This window comes from Calliphora vicina, chromosome 1 (assembly GCF_958450345.1).
Source record: "Calliphora vicina chromosome 1, idCalVici1.1, whole genome shotgun sequence".
NCBI lineage: Eukaryota > Metazoa > Arthropoda > Insecta > Diptera > Calliphoridae > Calliphora > Calliphora vicina.
Genome location: NC_088780.1, coordinates 69,221,108 through 69,240,952, shown reverse-complemented (window position 1 = coordinate 69,240,952; position 19,845 = coordinate 69,221,108). Strand labels below are relative to the sequence as shown.

Sequence of the window (19,845 nt, the reverse complement as noted above, 5' to 3'; positions counted from 1 at the left end):
ACCATGAATACAAAATTTTTTCGTCCGGCACTGGCTGGACTAATTAAATAATAATTATTAGATATAAGATTTGAACCAGTTATTGTTAGTTCATTAAATAATGAAGATACAATAAATAAATTATGAAAAAAAAATAGAGCATTTCACTGAACGAAATTATGATATCACAGCAAAACAATCGAAAAAAGTATTTCTTTATTTAATTGGTTACCTGAACATCGATCTTTCAATTAAAATGTAAATAGAACACCATAAGATTCGTTGTACATACATACATATTTTAAAATCTAATGTAAATCAAATATTATCATTGAAAAATACGTTTTTTTTCTTTTTAACTATTTTTACACATTTTAAACAGCTTCTCACAAATTCACAAATCGAACTTTTTTCTAATTTGGACAGGACAACGTCTGTAGGGTCAGCTAGTTGTGAATAAATTCAAAAACAATCAATAAATTTTTATGATCGTTATCTCATTTTGTTCCTATTATATGTGGCTTTGCGATAAAGCAATAAATCTGAACATATTTCGCCGTTTTTTCGATTTTTCAAGATTTCCTGAAATCAAATAATTTGTTATTTTCACGTAAAAAAACAATTTTTTGCTTCAATTTGTTATTATAACTCCGAAACTACTGAGCCGATTAAAACGCAATATATAAATGGATTAAAAGTTATGTAAATTTAAATTTTTTTGTTTGAATACTATCGCAAGTCAAAAGTTTATTTGAATAATATCGGACTAACCATAACCAAATTTATAATATTACATAAACATTTTTAAAAAACAATCTCTCTATAGAATTGAAAAATTTTACCATTTTTGTACCTATGTAGGTAGCCATGATGCATCAAATCTATATAGTGGTTATTCTTTTTTGCTTATGACCTATATAATTAGTCGACATTATATTTGTACGTTCGAAAAAAACATGCATTTGTATATAAGTCCTTTCCTAGTTATTAGTAATTAAAATAAATAAAAAAAACTAAATCCTATTTTTTTATTTAAATAAAAAATATATTTCTATTAAGTTTTTACTTCTTCACACAAATTTAAATTGATGATACGTTATTTTGGTTCAAGAAAGCAACAATTTAAAATAACGTCAGACAGCATAAAGAGTACTTAAAAAATAAAGTATATTATTGGTTTTATTGTAATCCAAATTTAAATTTTTTTCAATATCTTATTTTTCATTTTCATCTTATATCTTTTTTTGCTTCTCTTGTAAACTTATAAAAAGTTATCTTACGTTGTTTTGCATTTAAGGTACATGTATATTTCATTTGTTTAATTTCAGATATTCCCGAATCATATGTTCGTTTGGGGACGTCTTTAGACAAAAATTCTATAAGAGAGGGAACCGACGTGTATTTTGACTGCATGGTGTTTTCACATCCACCGGTTTTTCGAATTGAGTGGAGGCATAATGTAAGTAAATCATTAGAGTTTGATCCATTAAAGCCCAGACAGATTAATAAACAGCATCTTAAAATATGCAAAAATAAAATATGGGCAATTACATGTCATCGTACGTGACATTTGTACGCCTATAGAGTGGAATAAATTTTGCAAAAATAAAGGTTATCCAAAAAATTATTTGGTCTTTATGTTTCATTCAGAGGATACTATATATTAAAAAAATAATAAGTTCTTTCGAAACATTGTTGTCCAAAATATCGAACGAAAAAAGGGTATATCGTACGTGACATAAAACGGAATTAATTTTGAGGTAAATGTAGAAATTTGCGAATCGTGAGAGGCGTTATGTTTTCTTTTAATTTCTTACACTAAACCAAATATTTTTCTTTTACAATCCATCATATTTAAATAAAAACAATCTTCGGATGATTTTATAATAAATAAAATTTAATATCGTATGTGACATACCATACGTAACAGATTTATCTCTTATAGTAAAACAATATACATTCTGTAAATATATGTATATAAAAACTAATAAAATAAATAGAAAATATATATTCGGTTTCACAATTTGATAATAACAAAAAAACAATCAGGGTCAATTTCTTTTCATACTACATGCTAATTGAGAGCTTAGTTTGCGCCGCAATTTTAGCCTACAACATACCAATTAGATTAAATATAGTCAGTTTAAACTATTATGTTTGCCCTTAAAATGTTGTAATAACCTCTAAATACTTTTAAGCTCTAAATAGTAACATTTTAGTGTTTCCTCCTGTTCAAATAATCTTGAAAAAAGTTTCAAGGGTTTTTGTGTTTTTGTGTTTTCAGTCGTGGTTGTCATTCTCGTGAAATTGCACATATGTATTTTTCAATGCGCTCAAAAAAGATATAAACAATTTGCATATAAAATATCTACATCTTATATATAAATATTACACACGTTTTTTTGTGGTACACATTTATGTTGTCCACCAATATTGATGAAACATATTGTTACGAATTTGCATTAGCGATTTGAATTTAACGGTCTGCAGCAACTGCCAGCTACATTCATCGTGTTTATTATATTAACATTTCCATCAGTAGAAGCTTCTACTTATCAACAATGTTGATAGCATGCGGTTGATTAGCATTATTTATAAGTATGGCAACACTAACTGATAGCTGCTAATATTAACTTCGAAAGCTCTAGAATTCGAATATAGTAGTTGTCCCTTAAGATCGTTGTTGAATCTTCACGAGAGATGGCGTGTGTCTAAATCGTGGCAGAGGTTGCTGCCGTTAGTTTAGTTCATGATAGACGCTGTGTAAATAAACATCAATTGTGTGCCTTAAAGTGTGCTGTATTTTCCAGTGAATTCTTGTACATTATAAAGTGTGTCTGTATTTCTGCGAATTTATAAACGTGTATAAAAACACTAAATGGCTATTTAATTCTGTTGTTATACATTTGAATAAATAAGGAGTGGTTAAAAATTTTAAACTACGTAACTGCTTTTATTTGCAATCAAAAGTATCCGTTTTATTTAAAGGAAATAAACCAACGTTTTAAAAAGGTTAAAACGTAACAATTGGTGTCTGAAGTGGGATTGTAAAATAAAAAGCATGAAGTTTGAAGAACTAAAAGTTGCACAACTCAAGGAAGAATTGAGTAAGGTGGAGTAATAAAGCAGAATTACAAAAGAGGCTAATAGACGAATTCAAGCGGCGTGATATTGACACCGGAACTCACGAATTCGAATACAAAGAGTGGAAGTTTCTAACCGTGCAACAACAAGCACCATGGATTTAAGCACAATGTTTGCTGCCATAATGGAAAAATTTAAAGAAGTTCAAGAAACTTCTAGAGTCAACAACGAGAACCTGGAAGCGCAATTACAAGAAAATTCTAGAGAAGTTCAAGAAACTTCTAGAGTCAACAATGAGAAGCTGTTAGCTGATTTTTTGATGAAAATTTATTAGCTGAAGTTCAAGTCAACAACGAGAAACTCCTAACTGAAATGTAAGCGAAATATCAAGAATCATCTAGAGTCACAGACGAGAAAATTCAGGAAATGTCTGAAGCTTTTAACAGCAGAGTGGGTGATTTTGACAGGATGGTGTCAGATTTAGTGAATTGTGTTGATCAAAAACTGCATGATCTACAAACTAAGGTTAATAATCATCAATGCCAAGATGGACCGGTGCAAATTATTCCAGAGGCATCTAGTCGAATAAAGGCTCCTAGTTTTGATGGCAGCATACCATTTAACGTTTTCAAGATCCAATTTAATACAGTTGCCAAGAGAAACTTATGGAGCAATGAAGAAAAAGCTATAGAATTGATTTTGGCCTTGAAAGGAAACGCAGTAGTTCTTGAAAGCGTACCAGTAAGTAACATAAATAGCTATGATGACATAATGGAGGCGCTACAACGTAAGTACGGTGGTGAACATAAAAAGGAATTATACCGAATAGAATTGCGTGGTAGCGTGCAGAATGCCAATTAGACGCTACAAGATTTTGCGATGGAAATCGTGCGTTTGCTGCAGCTTATTTATCCAGGGGAGAACCATCCGATTTTGGAGCATTTGAAGATAGAGGTATTTGTGACTGGTATTCGCGATCCTGTTATAAAATATGCGGTATGTGCCACACCAAAGTCATCATTCTTTGAAATCGTCTCATTCGCGCTGGCACAAAAAATAGCAAAGATAATTTCAAAGCCCCAAATATGTAATGTGCGAAAAATCGAGGTTATCGCTGAAAATTAGAGAAATATAGCCAACGAATTAAGAGGCTGTTTTAAAGGCTTTAAGTAAGAAACAAAGTAAAGCCAAAACTAAATGCTATAACTTTGGTAAAATTGGTCACATTCAGCCAAACTGCAAAGCAGCAAGGAGGCGAACCAGATATGTTTCAGCACCAAGAAACAACCAGCAGGCGAATCATAAAACATTACATGAGTCACCTTTAAAGCGAGCTAGCATTGAGGGACAGGATCTGACACCCACACCTGATGGCCCTACCATCTCCATATCAGTAATACAGGAGCAAAATAACAATCTTTCTGCAAGTGGGTACATCAACGGTCAGAAGCACATTCTTACTATGGACACGGGAGCGTCGCAGTCTTTCATCAGATCAGAATTAGTAAAGAAAGCGATGGAAACAATTTGCAATGTAAGTCTACGCACCGCTACTGGAGAGCCTGCCACTGTCGATGGTAAAGTTTTTTTTATTTTTTATAATTCTTTATTTACAATCTATCCATTTAAGGATAATAAGTAAATTTGATACAATATACAATAATGACAAAAATTGTTGAACTCCATTGAGAACAACAATATAAGTATATACATTGGATTAATATGAAATGCTATTTACATATGTATGAACAAGTATGTATATATATATTTAAAAGTAAAAATTAGTTCCTAAAGGGAAGATCCAGGATATGGTATCTTTTAAGACGTCTTACTTCATCAGTGTCATCAAGGAGGGAAATTGCTAGTGGGTTGATGTGTTGACTTAGCCTTTCTAAATAGTTTCCGCTGAATCTTTTAATTTCATCTATAACTTTAGGAATAGAAAGATCATTGTGAATTGAGAAGTTTGATACAAACCATGGAGCATTAACAATTGATCTTAGTGTTTTTGACTGGTATCTCTGCAATATTTCGACATTTGAGTTGCTAGCTGTCCCCCATAGTTGTATCCCATAGGTCCAAATTGGTTTCAGCATTGTTTTGTAAATGGTAACTTTATTTTCTAAGCTTAATGAAGATTTGGGTCCTAATAGCCAATAGAGACGTTTAGTTTTCATATTTAGTTGTTGTTTTTTCGATTTAATATGTGTCTTCCAAGTTAACCTCCTATCAATGTGCATTCCCAAATATTTTACGCAATCCCCTTGAGGAATTGGATTATTATTCAGTAGAACTTGAGCACAGTTGCCTTTTCTTAAAGAAAATGTGACATGTAACGATTTTTCTGTGTTGACTTTGATATTCCACTTCTTTAACCATGTTTCAATTTCATTGAGTTCTTTTTGTATTAAATTTGATGCATTGTTTAGACAAGTATCTGATGCTAAAATCGCTGTGTCGTCAGCGTAAGTGGCAATTAAGACATTTTCCGTAAATGGCATATCTGAAGTATATACTGTATACAGGATTGGTCCGAGTACGCTGCCTTGAGGAACACCAGCCTTAATGTTATATAATTGTGAGAATTCAGAGTTTACTTTAACATAAAAACTTCTGTCTGCTAGATAAGATTTTAACAACAAATAATAAGGAGTTGGAAGCAGCTTTTTTAATTTGTAACACAAACCAATATGCCATACTTTATCAAATGCTTGTTGTACATCTAAGAATACTCCTGAGCAATATTTTTTTGTTTCCAATGTATCTCTTATATAAGCGACGATACGATGGCATTGTTCTGGAGTACCATGTTTGGTTCTAAAACCAAATTGGTAATCAGGAATTATGTTAAAATTTTCTAGAACTGATAATAATCTTTTCAGAAATATTCTTTCAAATATTTTGGCGAATAGTACCAGTAAACTTATTGGTATGTAAGATGTAACATCGTTTTCTGGCTTGTTAGGTTTATTAATCATAATAATCTCAGCACATTTCCATTGCAAGGGAAAGTAACTTAATCTCAACATAGAGTTATATATTAATGTTAAATAAATAATACCTTTCTTAGGCAAAGCTTGAGTATTTCTTCATTAACTTCATTTGGTGAAATGTGTTTGATGGGCCAATCCATAGGACAAGGGCTACTAAGAAATTCAATAATTTCATCTATACAAGAATTTGTATTTGAGTGGGTACATTTCTTTTCTTAGGTCTTTTTATATGTTTTGTTGCTTTCCACAGTAAGAACTCATTGTCTTTTGTGTTGCTGGTGTTGAGGTTTTGAAGAAAGTTACAAATTTGATCATTTTTCAATTTAAAAAGTAAAATTTTAAGATCTTTAGCAGCTTTATTAAACATTTGTTTATCATATGGATTTCTACTGTTTTGCCATATTTTCCTAAGTCGCCTCTTCTTTCTTAAAAGATCTCTGACTTCTGTTGTTATTATAATTTGATTGTGATTTCGTTGCATTGGTGAATTTGGAGTTGATAAATATCCTGCTTCGTGGATTATGTTATTAAAGTTTTCAACTGCAGAATCTATTTCCTCAGGAGATTTTAAAGAAATGTTAAGACTCACATTTCTTTCAATCCAAGTAGCAAATGACATTAAATCAGTTTTGTTATTAAAAATTTTGTGCTTAACTATATGTGATTGTAGGAAAGTATTGAAACTGGCTAAAAGTGGCGTATGGTCAGAACTAAGTTCATCAACATCTTCGATGTGTAATAATTGACTTGAAATTCCACAATAAACTGCAAAGTCCAAAAGATCAGGTATTTTTCTGGGGTCTGTAGGCCAATAAGTGGGATTTCCCGTAGACAGCACAGAATAGTTATTATTAATTAAGCATTTATAAAGTTCACTTCCCTTAGGGTTAACCAATCTAGATCCCCACCATTGGTGTTTTGCATTAAAATCTCCAGCAACGAAAAATCTTGGTCCTAAACTATTAAAAAAATTATGAAATTGTTGACATTTAACGGAAAATCTGGGTGGAAAATATATAGCACAAAAGGATATGTCATTTAGATCACATTTGACCTTTATACATGCAGCTTGAAGATGTGATTCTCTAACTTCGTCTAATAGTTCGTATTTTATTGAAGATTTTATTAATATTGCAGCCCCAGCATGTGCTCTGTCATCTGGATGATTTGATGTAATTAGTTCATATCCTCTTATTTTAAAAAAGGATCTACTGGTAAAATGTGTCTCCGACACTAGCATAATATCTATATAGTGCAATTTAAGAAATAATTCTACTTCCTGTGTATGGTTGGAAAGGCCGTTAGCATTCCATATTGCAATATTTAAATTTAATTGCATAGTTTAGCTATCAGAACCGTCATCATGTTCAATAGTTTATTTGTTAATTCAATTTGGTTTTGTATTAACTTTTCTAGTTTTTCAAATGAATTTGTTTGATTACTCTTGACTGCTTCTGAATAGGAAATATTGTTTTGATTTATATTATGATTAATTGCATTGTCAATTAAATTAGGGTAATCTTGATTATTATGACTATAACTATTATTGTTACGTCTAGTAGCAATATTTAGTTGTACTTTTTTACTTAATAATTGTTTGTATACTATACAACCTCTGTAACTTGCTGGATGGTTTTGTAAGCAGTTTATACATTTAGGCGGATCATCATTGTTTTTAGTACAATCAACTGTTAAATGACCTAAACCACATTTAACACAATTAACCGCTTTCCTGCAGTAGGTTTTTGTGTGGCCAAATTCCTGGCAACGGTGACATTGTACTATATCTTTTGTTTTTCTTGGTGGTACAATATTAACAACTGCATTACATAAAGTTTTAATGTCATATACATTTTTATTATTTAAACCAGGCTCTAAGTCAATAAAGAACATTGGAAGGGATTGCTTAGTAATTCTACTTCTTATATTAGTAATATTTCTTACTTTGTGGCCTAAAGATTCAATAGCATGTTTGATATCAATGATACGTGTTGATGGGTGTAAGTTTTTAACAACAACTCTATAGGATCTTTCTTGTTTCAATTGATAAGTATGAAACTTTATGTTTTTATCTTTTAGAAATGTTACCAGAATTCTATATTTATTGATTTCTTTTACCATAATTCTTATTTGGCCATCTCTTAGAGTTTTATAATTAAATGATGTAGATGAAATAAGTTTAGAAAAGCTTTTTAACATCGTGCTTATATCAGCGACATTTGGTATTATAATTGGTGGGGGTTTTGGTGTATCTTCATCACTTAAGCTATAAAATTGATTTTGACTCACATTGCTATTTGAAACTGCAGTCTTACTAGATGTGCTTGCATTATCATTATTATTTTCGGTCCTAGTAGCATTGTTGTTGACATTCTTTTGGGTGCTAGTAACATTGTTGTTTTGGGATGTAGATGCATTGTTATTGTTGTCACTTAATACAGCTTGTGTGTTGTTATTGATGTTTTGTCTTTTGTTCAAAAATATTTTTGGGGAATCACTTTGTTTACGTTTTCTTGTTTTAGTTGATGGAACTACCTGCCAACAAATTTCGTCTTCACTACAAGCATTGCTATCACTCATTGTGATAGCAATGTAAATTGTTTTTATTCAAATGAATTTTGTAAATGTAAATTGTTTTTGCTTGTTATTAATTTTTATTTTAAATTTTTCACAAGACAATTGTTTTTATTTTATATTATTACTTTATTTTACACTTTAAAGAACTCAGAATTCTGTACGTTTGCACTAGATCACGGTCAATGGCAGACTGATGGTAAAGTTAATGTGAAACTAACTCTTAGTGGCGTTAGCGTGAATCATGTCTTTGTTGTTGCCGATATTATCCAAGCACTACTTTGGATATGTTAAAATACCCTGATGTCAGATATGAGAGCAAGTCTCAAGTAAGAAAGCTAGTACTTGTTGAGCACCAGACAGAGGATTTGGTATGGGCCCGTGAGGAAGTGGAGGATTGTATAGACAATGGTTTGCTGGTGTTGGAAACAGCAGATGTGAAAAGTGATGTAACAGAGTAACGACGGAATGTTTCCTGTTGGAGTGCTTGGTCTGTCCCGCAGTGAAAAGATCATCAGGTCGGGTTCAAAGATGGGTGAAGGTGCTTCAGCGGAGGCAGTAAATAAATGTGAGAAAGATACTGCCGATGAATTCGCCAAAGGAACGCTTGAATTCGTTCGGAAACTAAAGGTTTGTCTTCCAAACTCCAGAATCACTGGAAAGGACCACATAGGGTAGTTTAGAAATTGGTCGACATGGTCTATAGAATACGGAAATGTGGAAGACCGATATCGGGAATTAAGGTCGTACATCTAGAACTAGCGACCTATGAAAGGTGAATCTATGCCTATTCGGGACGAACAGGCTTAAGTGGGGGACAGTGTTACGAATTTGCATTAGCGATTTCATTGTGTTTGTAAACATTTCCATCAGTAGAAGCATCTACTTATCAACAATGTTGATAGCATGCGGTTGATTAGCATTGTTTATAAGTAGGAGGCGGATTTATATGCAAATGTATGTTTTTTCTCGAACGTCCAAATACAATGTATACTAATTTTCTATCCGAATCGCACATGCTGTAATATGGCATCGATTTGTTAGTGCATATTTTTGCATATTTTATTTGCATATTTATATTTTACTTCAAAATGCATATTTTCCAAGGTTTTAATAAAAATATAATTTTTTGGCTACATATTGTCTGGACAGAAAGTTTTTTGTCGAATTTGTTATAGAAATAACATTAAATGTTATAGACTTACTTCTTTCGACATCGAGAAATTGGCATTAAGTTCTTCATTTCTCTATCAGCAATTGACAATTATCAATTCAAAACATTTTGCTTCAAAAAAGTTTAGATTTTTTTCAAAGTATAAAAAATTAATTAAATGTATCGAAAACATTCATAATTGTTTTCATAGCAATTCCGATTTGTAAGAGATGTCGTTATCGAAAAATTTTTTAACTCAAAATACACAGTTACCGCTCCTTACAGTCATTTCCCAGCAGTGACCCAAAATATATAAATTGTAGTCAGCTCAGACATTAGTGACAATTACTGTCTATAAGGGATATATTTACTACTTGCTTTACCCCTTGTGGACCAAGTCTATAAATCGTTGAAAAAGTTTTATTTTTCTTATTAATATTGAAAATAAGGACTACAGAAAGTTATTTACAAAATTTTAACTTTGTGGAGGACCTGCAAGGAACCGAAAAGGACCTGCAAGGATCCGAAAGGGACCTGGTACCGTTGGGTCAGCATTATCAAAAAGATAAAAAAAATCATTAATTTTTGTTTAAATTTTATTTATATATCGATTTGTTTTGCAACTTTTTTTATAAAATATACGAAACAGTATTTTTTATCCTTACGACATAAATAAACACTGCAATGAGGCCATGAAATAATTCACCGTTATACTGGGTAAAAAATATATTACTCCAAAGATGATAGTGTACTTCAAAGTACATTTGGGCAAAATGGGTCAAAATATGTTTTGTTTTCATTTTGTAAGCTCATTATTGTTATGGTACTTATAAGTACCGTCGGTCGAGGGTTAACTTCTACTTTACATCACGATCAAAATATTGATGATAATGTATTCATACCAAGATATTATAATTAATATATCCATCGTTTTCTCAGAAGAACAATTATAATTTTAAAACTTTAGCTATTTAATTCCTGGTATTATTTGGACATTGCGCGATTCATAATTAATTATTTTATGTTTTTGTACAAAAATATAAGTGCATATTTTTAAAATTTTTTGGTCATATTTTGATTTTATTGAAGCATATTTTCCAATAATAAATGCATGAAAATTATTACTGTAAGGCCTAGACATTAAAGGCAGGAACAATATTATAATAAAAAAAACTATTTAAAACAATATTTAAAAAAAAACTTGGAAATAATAATAACCCTAATGTTAACGTGGAATCTACTGACCAACCTCCCTCTTCTAATTTTACTTGACTTGAAGCTACAGTAGAGACCCTAGTTAAATCGGTTAACAATTTCACCAACTCTATGAGCAACATGATGCAGGAAATGCTTAAAATGTTATCTATGTTATTGCAAGCCATCTTAAATAAACTATGAACTCGAATATTTTTTAAGAAGTAAACAAATTCATCTAATGCTGTTTTCTGAAACTTATTTGACGTCCAAAAGTTCATTTCAATTAAATGTAATATCAATGTAATATATGATACCAAAAATCCCAGAGGTAGAACGTGTGGAGGCTTGGCTATTTTAATAAAAGCTCGAATCCAACACTACTTAATGTGTGATCTTTGTGAAGATTATCTTTAAGCTACTACAGTCTGTCTTGAATATTTTCATCGATATACTCGACCCCTAGATTTTCAATTAAATAAAGTAAATCACTAGGCCCCCGTTTCCTGGCAGCAGGCGATTATAATGATAAGCACACATTCTGGGGATCACGACTGATTACCCCTAAAGGTCGTTGTTAGCGCCACTGTCATTCGATTAGTTATCGGTTACTTATTTATTACTAAGTTTTGTAATCCCAATTACTTACTAAAATTTTGTAATCCCTAAAGCCGAACAGTTAAAAGAGACATTTTGATAGATACTCGTTTAATTAAAACTGAAACTTAATTGTCTTACATATTTGCTGAAATTTATTTGTAAAAATTTATAATATTTGTCGCGCTTTGTTTTATACTAAAAAAGTATGTATATTTATTAAATAATTTTCCTTTTTTTTTGCAAAGAATAACCTAATAAATTTATGTATACTTATCTTAGGAATTTCAACATACAAATGTAAAAAACCTTTAATAAAATTGAATTTTATATTTGTTGTTCATAATCTTATAAAACTTGGCGCTCGGGCAAATTCCCGTAACAGTCGTGTTTTCTTAGATACAATTTCTAAAATGGGTATGAATGTGATTTCGAGCGGCCAACCTACTTACTGGCCTACTGACTCACGAAAAATACCGGATGTTATTGAATTTATCGTGACTAAAAATATCCCTAAAAAATGATTCAAGTTGAATCCTCGCTGGATTCCCGCAATCGGAGTACTCACTATGGCGAGTTAAAAAAAGTTTTAAAAGACCTGTCATATGTAAGCCCCCCTTGATAAATTAAAGTGGTGGTTGGGCAAGAAATGGTACTGAAAAAGAGAATCTGTTTGTTAATCAGTTGAAGCAAGTATTTACACCGAACACATCAAATGAAACTTCTGAGTTGCCACCCGATGTTAGTTGAAAACAATTGTATTCCGAATCATTAATTTGGATTTAGAAGAAAACACAGTACTGTCGAACAAACCCATAGACTTGTAAATATTGTAAGAAAAGCGTTCGAGCGTATTCCGCAACCCATTGAAGCTGTATCCTGGGACCCTTTTTATATTTGATGTATTCGTCTAATATGCCAACTAACATTTGCTGATGATACTGCTATTCTAAGCATTCGTGTTTTATTGAAGATATTCCGATTTCAGCCAGTTTCAATAGGCTTCGTCATTGGGCCGAAAAAAATATATGTACCAAATTATATCGAAATATCTTCAATAAAACACGATGATTATCAACATTTTATTTTTCCATCCTGATTGATAGGAAATGCCAACATGTGATTTTGTAAGTAACGAGATGCTTCTTGAGGGTTTTCATAGCCCCCATACAAATGTCTTCCTAAATTGGACTTTATCGGTCATAAATGCTTAATTTATGTAGGTATCTACACAAGATTCGCTCCAAATTAGTTTTATATATACCGAATTGATGTCACCAAATTTCCTTATGATCGGTCCATAATTAGTCATTGTTCCAAAATAAAAATGTTGGTATACACCGAAAATTCGACATAAATAACTTTCATATAGACATAAACTACGACCTAATTTCATGGCGATCGGTCAATAATTGCTTATAGCTCCCATAGAAAGCCCACTTCGAAAATCACTCTCGAATATAAATAATTGAATTTTTAAAAGAAAAATGTTACTTAGTGTAACATCGGACGTATGGGAAAATGCATGGTGATAATAATAAAAAAACATGGAAAAATCGTACGTTCGCGACCGGTACTTAAGCCAATTAAACAAAAACCAATAGAGATATTTTATTGTGTAAATACCGGATAGAGACCTATATTAATACACTTTTAAAATAAATTAATCGCTTTAAAATATTGCGTTCCATTTTGCAGATTTTTACATTTCACTACTGTCAGCCAAAGTTGACTTCTATTTTGCGTACGTTCGTTACCACATGTTTATAACTATCTCTAAATAAGTGTTTAAATCTTAATTACTTTGGAATTTTGTACGGTTATTTTGTATTAAAGTGACACCACTGAATTATAAATCAGCACGACTGCAGCCAGCAGCATTTGAATTCGTGTGTTCGTGAAGCCTGCTGTCTTCAATGTGTTTAATGCATGAATATTTTTATTTTTTACTACTTCTATTGCTACCTCAACTGCTACTTAACTGCTACTTCTTCTACTACGTCAACTGCTTACTCAACTGCTACCTCAACTGCAACTTCTATTACTACTACATTTTAAAAGTAGCAGAAATAATAGAAAACAAATGACTCTGCTACTTTAAAACTTTTTCTTTTTTAAGGTAGCAATACAAAACAAATTACTCTGCTACATTTAAATTTGTCTTTTATTGCTACTACTACAACAACTGCTACTAAAATCTGAAGGTAGCAGTAGTAGTAGTAATTGATTGACTCCTAGTTTTTATTAATTTTTTAACTAGTCTACTTGTGTTTTTTTGTTGCTACTGATTGCTACTTGTAGTCTAGTTTTTTAAACACTGGACGTTGCTAGAAAACAAGGTTGCCATGTGAAAAACTCGGTTAAGTACCGGAAAAAAAATTGTTAACTGTTAACCACACAGCAAACTACAGGGGTTGTACTGTCTACTCAATTGTTAAAAAATCACAAAGCCAGAAACCAAAGATTTTCCCCGCTCAGCCATTAAATAACATCAATTTGAACTACCCCCCGTTGCAACAGACATATGACAACAAAGTAACATATGCAAATGTACTTAGAAACAACCAAACTCAGCCGCAAGTCCGTCAACTCCAAAACGAAAATATGAACCCAGAGGTAAGAGAGCAAACGCCAATTTTCAATTTTACCCGACTAGAATCTACAATAGAAACTCTTGTGCAATCGGTAAATAACTTTACAAACTCAATGAGTAACATGATGCAAGAAATGCTTAAGATGCAATCAATGTTATTGCAGGCTGTGCTTAACAGACCATGAACTGCCTAAGAATATGTTTTTTGGAATGCAAACGGCATACGCCAACACAAAAACGAACTCGAATATTTTTTAAGAAACCAACAAATTGATGTAATGCTGGTTTCTGAAACTCATTTGACGTCCAGAAGTTCCATTCGAATAAATGGATATGTAATATATGACACCAAAGATCCCAGAGGTAGAGCATGCGGAGGCTCGGCAATTTTAATAAAAGCTCGAATAAAACACTACTTAATGTGTGATTTTTGCGAAGATTATCTTCAAGCTACTACAATCTGTCTTGAAGATTTTCATCGAAACTTAGTGATTTCATCGATATACTCACCCCCAAGATTCTCAATTACAGAAAGTCAATATAATAGATTTTTTAAATCACTAGGCCCCCGCTTCCTGGGTGCTGGCGATTATAATGCTAAGCACACATTCTGGGGATCACGACTGATTACCCCTAAAGGTCGTGTTTTGTTCGACTCAATTTCTAAAATGGGTTTGCATGTGCTTTCGAGCGGCCAACCTACTTACTGGCCTACTGACCCACGAAAAATACCGGATGTTATTGATTTTAGCGTGATGAAAAATATCCCTAGAGAAATGATTCAAATTGAATCCTCGCTGGAACTATCTTCAGATCACTCACCCACAATTATTACTTTATTGAGCCCCCTAGAAATTGTATCCCCGACTGGTAATTTAGCGATGACAGGCACAAGAATAAATTGGCTCAAATATAAAAAATACCTCAGTACACATTGCTCGGAAAACATACCGCTAAGAACACCAGAAAACATCGATCACTCTCTTATCAATTTCGATAAAAATCTCAAACTGGCTGCTCAACATGCTACCCAAACCCCCCGACAATTCAGATATAATAGAATTAATTCTGCAGATGTCGAACGGCTCTTAAATGAAAAAAGAAGATTTCGAAGAGAGTGGCAATTGCACAGATCCCCCAACTAAAATCGAAGCTTAAAGATTGTATAAAAAGACTTAAAAAGCTCTTGGAATTTCGAAAAATGGAATCATTGAATAAATATTTAGAAAGCCTGGACGCAACCCCGCAATCGGATTACTCATTATGGCGAGCAACAAAAAATCTTAAAAGACCCGTTATATGTAAGTCCCCCTTGCGAAATTCAAGTGGCGGTTGGGCAAGAAATGATACTGAAAAAGGGAATCTGTTTGTTAACCATTTAAAAAAAGTATTTACACCGAACACATCAAACGAAGCAATTGAGTTACCATCTGTTGCACCCTATTTTGGAGCAGCCATACCCCTACGTTTTGAGATTCGAGAGATCGAAAATGCTATTACTGATTTAAATCCCAAGAAAGCGCCTGGTATGGACAAGATCAGCAACAAGATGCTTATGGAGCTACCCCGGATATCAATAAAAATAATTCTTTTTATTTTTAATGCTATATTACGACTTGAATATTATCCTCCAGAATGGAAGGTTTCACTGGTTACCATGATACCCAAGCCGGGAAAAGACCATAGACTTGTAAATATGGTGAGAAAAGCGTTTGAAGAAAATAAATACTGTTCCGCACTCTTTATCGACATCTCTCAAGCGTTTGATAAGGTATGGCATGCTGGATTAATATACAAATTGAGTCAAAATTTACCGGCAAACACACATAAGCTATTGGAAAGCTATTTAACTGGTCGAACATTTAAGGTTAAAGAGGGAAACTTTTTAAGTACTGCACAACCCATTGAAGCTGGAGTCCCCCAAGGCAGTATCCTGGGACCTTTTCTATATTTGATATATTCGTCTGATATGCCAACTAACAATTGCACTCATACATCAACATTTGCTGATGATACTGCTATTCTAAGCATTCTCGTTACTCGTTACTTACAAAACCACATATTTGAATTAAATCAATTCAAATTAATTGGCTTATTGGCAGAAACTCCACGCTTAGTTTAGATTGTAAACTTCTACTTTATAACATGATCATAAAACCGATATGGTGCTATGGCATACAGTTATGGGGCACGGCCTCAGCGTCAAATGTAGAAAAGATCCAAAGACGCCAAAACAAGTTTCTAAGAATGATCACAGTTGCCCCCTGGTATATCAAAAACGCGAATATACACAGAGATCTAAACGTGCCCATTGTAAAAACTGAAATCTCGAAAAATGTACAAAAATATTTAAAAAAAACTTGAAGTTCGCCCAAACCCGCTGGCCCGCAACATATTAGATAACCGTGGCCACACTCGATTAAGAAGGAGGGACACAGCAGACCTAATCTAGAAGGAAGAATGCCAATTTAACCAAAACAACCATGAACACAAAATTTGTTCGTCCGGCACTGGCTGGACTAATTAAATAATAATATTAGATATAAGATTTGATCCACTTATTGTTAGTTCATTAAATAATGAAGATACAATAAATAAATGATGAAAAAAAAAAAAAAAAATGAGATTTTATTAACATTGTTCAAAGGTGCCCCTGTTCAAACGTCCCTCTTCCCTATAAGTAAAATTTAAAAGAAAGAATTATTGTTTATACAATAATTTGCTGTTTTTTTAATTTTGCATAATTTGAATATAGTATTTTTTAATATAAGGATGAAATGTAATAAAAGTATGAAATACTGACATCGAAATCGTTTTAACAGTTTCGTTACAAAATAATGTTTTATTAAAACTATTTTAATTTAATAATATCTTTTTAGGGAAATCCACTTCCAAGAAATATTTCCCAAGGTGTCATCGTCAGCAATCATTCGTTGGTACTGCAAGGCGTGACCAGATCCACAGCGGGAAATTATTCGTGTGTCGGTTTTAATCCAGAAGGTGAGGGAAACAGCCCGCCGTTTCCCTTAAATATATTATGTAAGTGTTTACTACAATTCTTTATTTACATACCGTTGCTTATTTTGATTACATTTCTTGTTTATATTGTTAAGTTTTTACCTTTTAAAAACGGTGGTTTATTTACTTTGAAAAAACCAAATTATTTTAATACAGATAAAATGTTCAGTAGTTGAAAGTTTATAACAACTCTATATTTATTTAAAATTATATGTTACACGTGTTAAATAAACACACTGGTAATGTATAAGAATACACAGGTAATCCCTGCCAACAATTACTATCCAAAAAGTGTCCGAAACGTATCATATTGAAGTGGAAACTCATGTTGTCGCTTTCTTATCATCATAGTGTCACCGCGCGGGCAAAAAACTTTCCACGCATATTATTATATCTAAAAAGTGTCCAGAGAGAAGATAATATTTCCAATTCTGTCCAATTGTCAAAAGTTATATACATTATTGAAAAGTAGACAAAATCCTTTATCTTTGATATATAACATGTCTAATAAAGACCTGCACAAGCTGCATTGTTTAACATGAAGACAATTGCCACATGATGCTTTTGTCATGTCATGTTACGTTCTTTTACCTACTTAACAGCAACACGCAAAGGCAATGTATATCAAAACAGAAAGCAAATGCAGCATCATTTTAACAGCATCATAACACACACAACACAAATAAATTAAGAGATGACATGGAAAATAATTTCAAGTCATTTAAATCATGTATGAGGCATTTATTGTATGAGATGATTTCAATTCATTTGTAGTATTTATTGTGTGCACTAAGAAAAATTGACTATAAAAATACAACTGAAATTTATGTTTATATTATGTATATTGTAGGTCAAAATAAAAATACGAAAGTACATTTTTATTTATTTATTTATTTATTTATTTATTTATATTTATTAGCCTATGGAAAATTATCCTTACAGGCAATTAACAATTATTTGTATAAATGTAATTAAAAAAACTTATTATAAAAATTATGAATTCAAATAAACAATAATGTTGTTTTTAATTATATTGTTACTTAATGAAAAATCAATTAACATGTAAAATTTATTAAATTCCATACACATTCTCCTTATTGGATCGGCATTGGCAAAGTTCGCTCTAATAAATTTCACTGATAATGGAACAAAATGACGTGATGGTCGTTGAGGCACATTAAATGAGATATTTTGGATTAAAAAACCGGAACTTACACTACCATTGATTATGTTGCAAATAAATGAAATGTTTAACATTGATCTTCGGCTCTTCAGGGTTGGAAGTTTAATTAAAGCCAATCTTGCAGAATATGAAGGTAGATTTATTGGGTTGAAATTTAATCCACGAAGACAAAAGAGTAGGAACTGTTTTTGTACAGATTCAATAGCATCAGAATGCTTTTTATATATAGGGTCCCATATTACGGATCCGTATTCCAGGATAGGTCTTACCAGGGATGTGTATAGAGATTTAGTGGCATAAGGGTCATTGAACTCCCTAGCCCAACGTTTCATAAATCCTAGTACACCTCTGGCTTTATTTGCTGTCATTGTTATATGTGAAATAAAATTTAGCTTGGAATCCAGTAAAATTCCCAGATCTAAAAATTTATCGACCATTTCAAGCTGATGTAGTTCAAAAACATAGTGTGCCGGTATTGGATTCTTTCTAACAAATCGCATATATTTGCACTTTTTTAGGTTTAATTCCATATGATTTTCTTTACACCATGAATAAAACGAATTTAAATCATCTTGAAGAAGTTGCTGATCAAGAACTTGACGATAGCTTAAAAATATTTTAACGTCGTCTGCATACATTAAGACATTGGAACCACGAATAACTTGAGGAAGGTCATTTATAAACAGTGAGAAAAGAAGAGGACCAAGATGACTGCCCTGTGGTACACCAGATGATACCTTTATATTTTTAGAACGAATATTCTTAAAAAGTACAGCTTGAATTCTATTTGTTAAATACGAGAAAATCCACTGTAATGTACTGTTGGTAAACCCCAATAAACAAAGTTTCTTTCTCAAAAGCATATGATTGACTTTGTCAAAAGCTTTGCTGAAGTCTGTATATATCACATCTATTTGCTGATGTTGAAGAAATCCGTGATAAATTTCGGATGTTAGGTGAAGAAGATTTGTTGTAGTTGAGCATCCTTTCTGAAAGCCATGTTGATAAGGAGATATTAAAGTTGAGACTTGATAGCATAATTGTTCAGTTATGATTTTCTCGAATAATTTGGGTATTATACTTAATTTAGCAATACCTCGGTAGTTTTTAATATCAGACTTATTTCCTGATTTAAATAATGGAACAATAAAAGAATCCTTCCAGACGTTAGGAATGGGTTTTTCAATGTTGTTTTGGAATGGGTTTTTCAATGTTGTTTTGGAAAATTTTACAATATTTTATAATATTACCTGTCATATTATTACTTAAAAAAGAATACGTGGAATATAAGCCATAAAATGACAATAATTTTCATGGAATTAAAAATGTAATGTTTTTCACATATTTTAAATATTACCCGACATAGGTACAACCGCTGGTATATTATTAAGTCCCCTTTTACAATGCAGAAATTGAAAGGCAGACAGACGAAGTTTGTGGGCGAGGGGTTGAAGAGGTAGAGTGTGTATTACAAAGG

The 19,845-nt window shown here is 32.1% G+C and overlaps 1 protein-coding gene across 1 annotated transcript in view; it reads left to right on the top strand.

Moving 5' to 3' along the window:
• Window positions 1-19,845, top strand: part of side-VII (sidestep VII) — a 475,559-nt gene that overhangs the window by 86,628 nt on the left and 369,086 nt on the right. Inside the window, exons 6-7 of the mRNA XM_065499240.1 lie at window positions 1,308-1,438; window positions 17,047-17,206. Of these exons, the coding sequence (XP_065355312.1) occupies window positions 1,308-1,438; window positions 17,047-17,206 (291 nt within the window). The remainder of the gene's footprint in view (window positions 1-1,307; window positions 1,439-17,046; window positions 17,207-19,845) is intronic.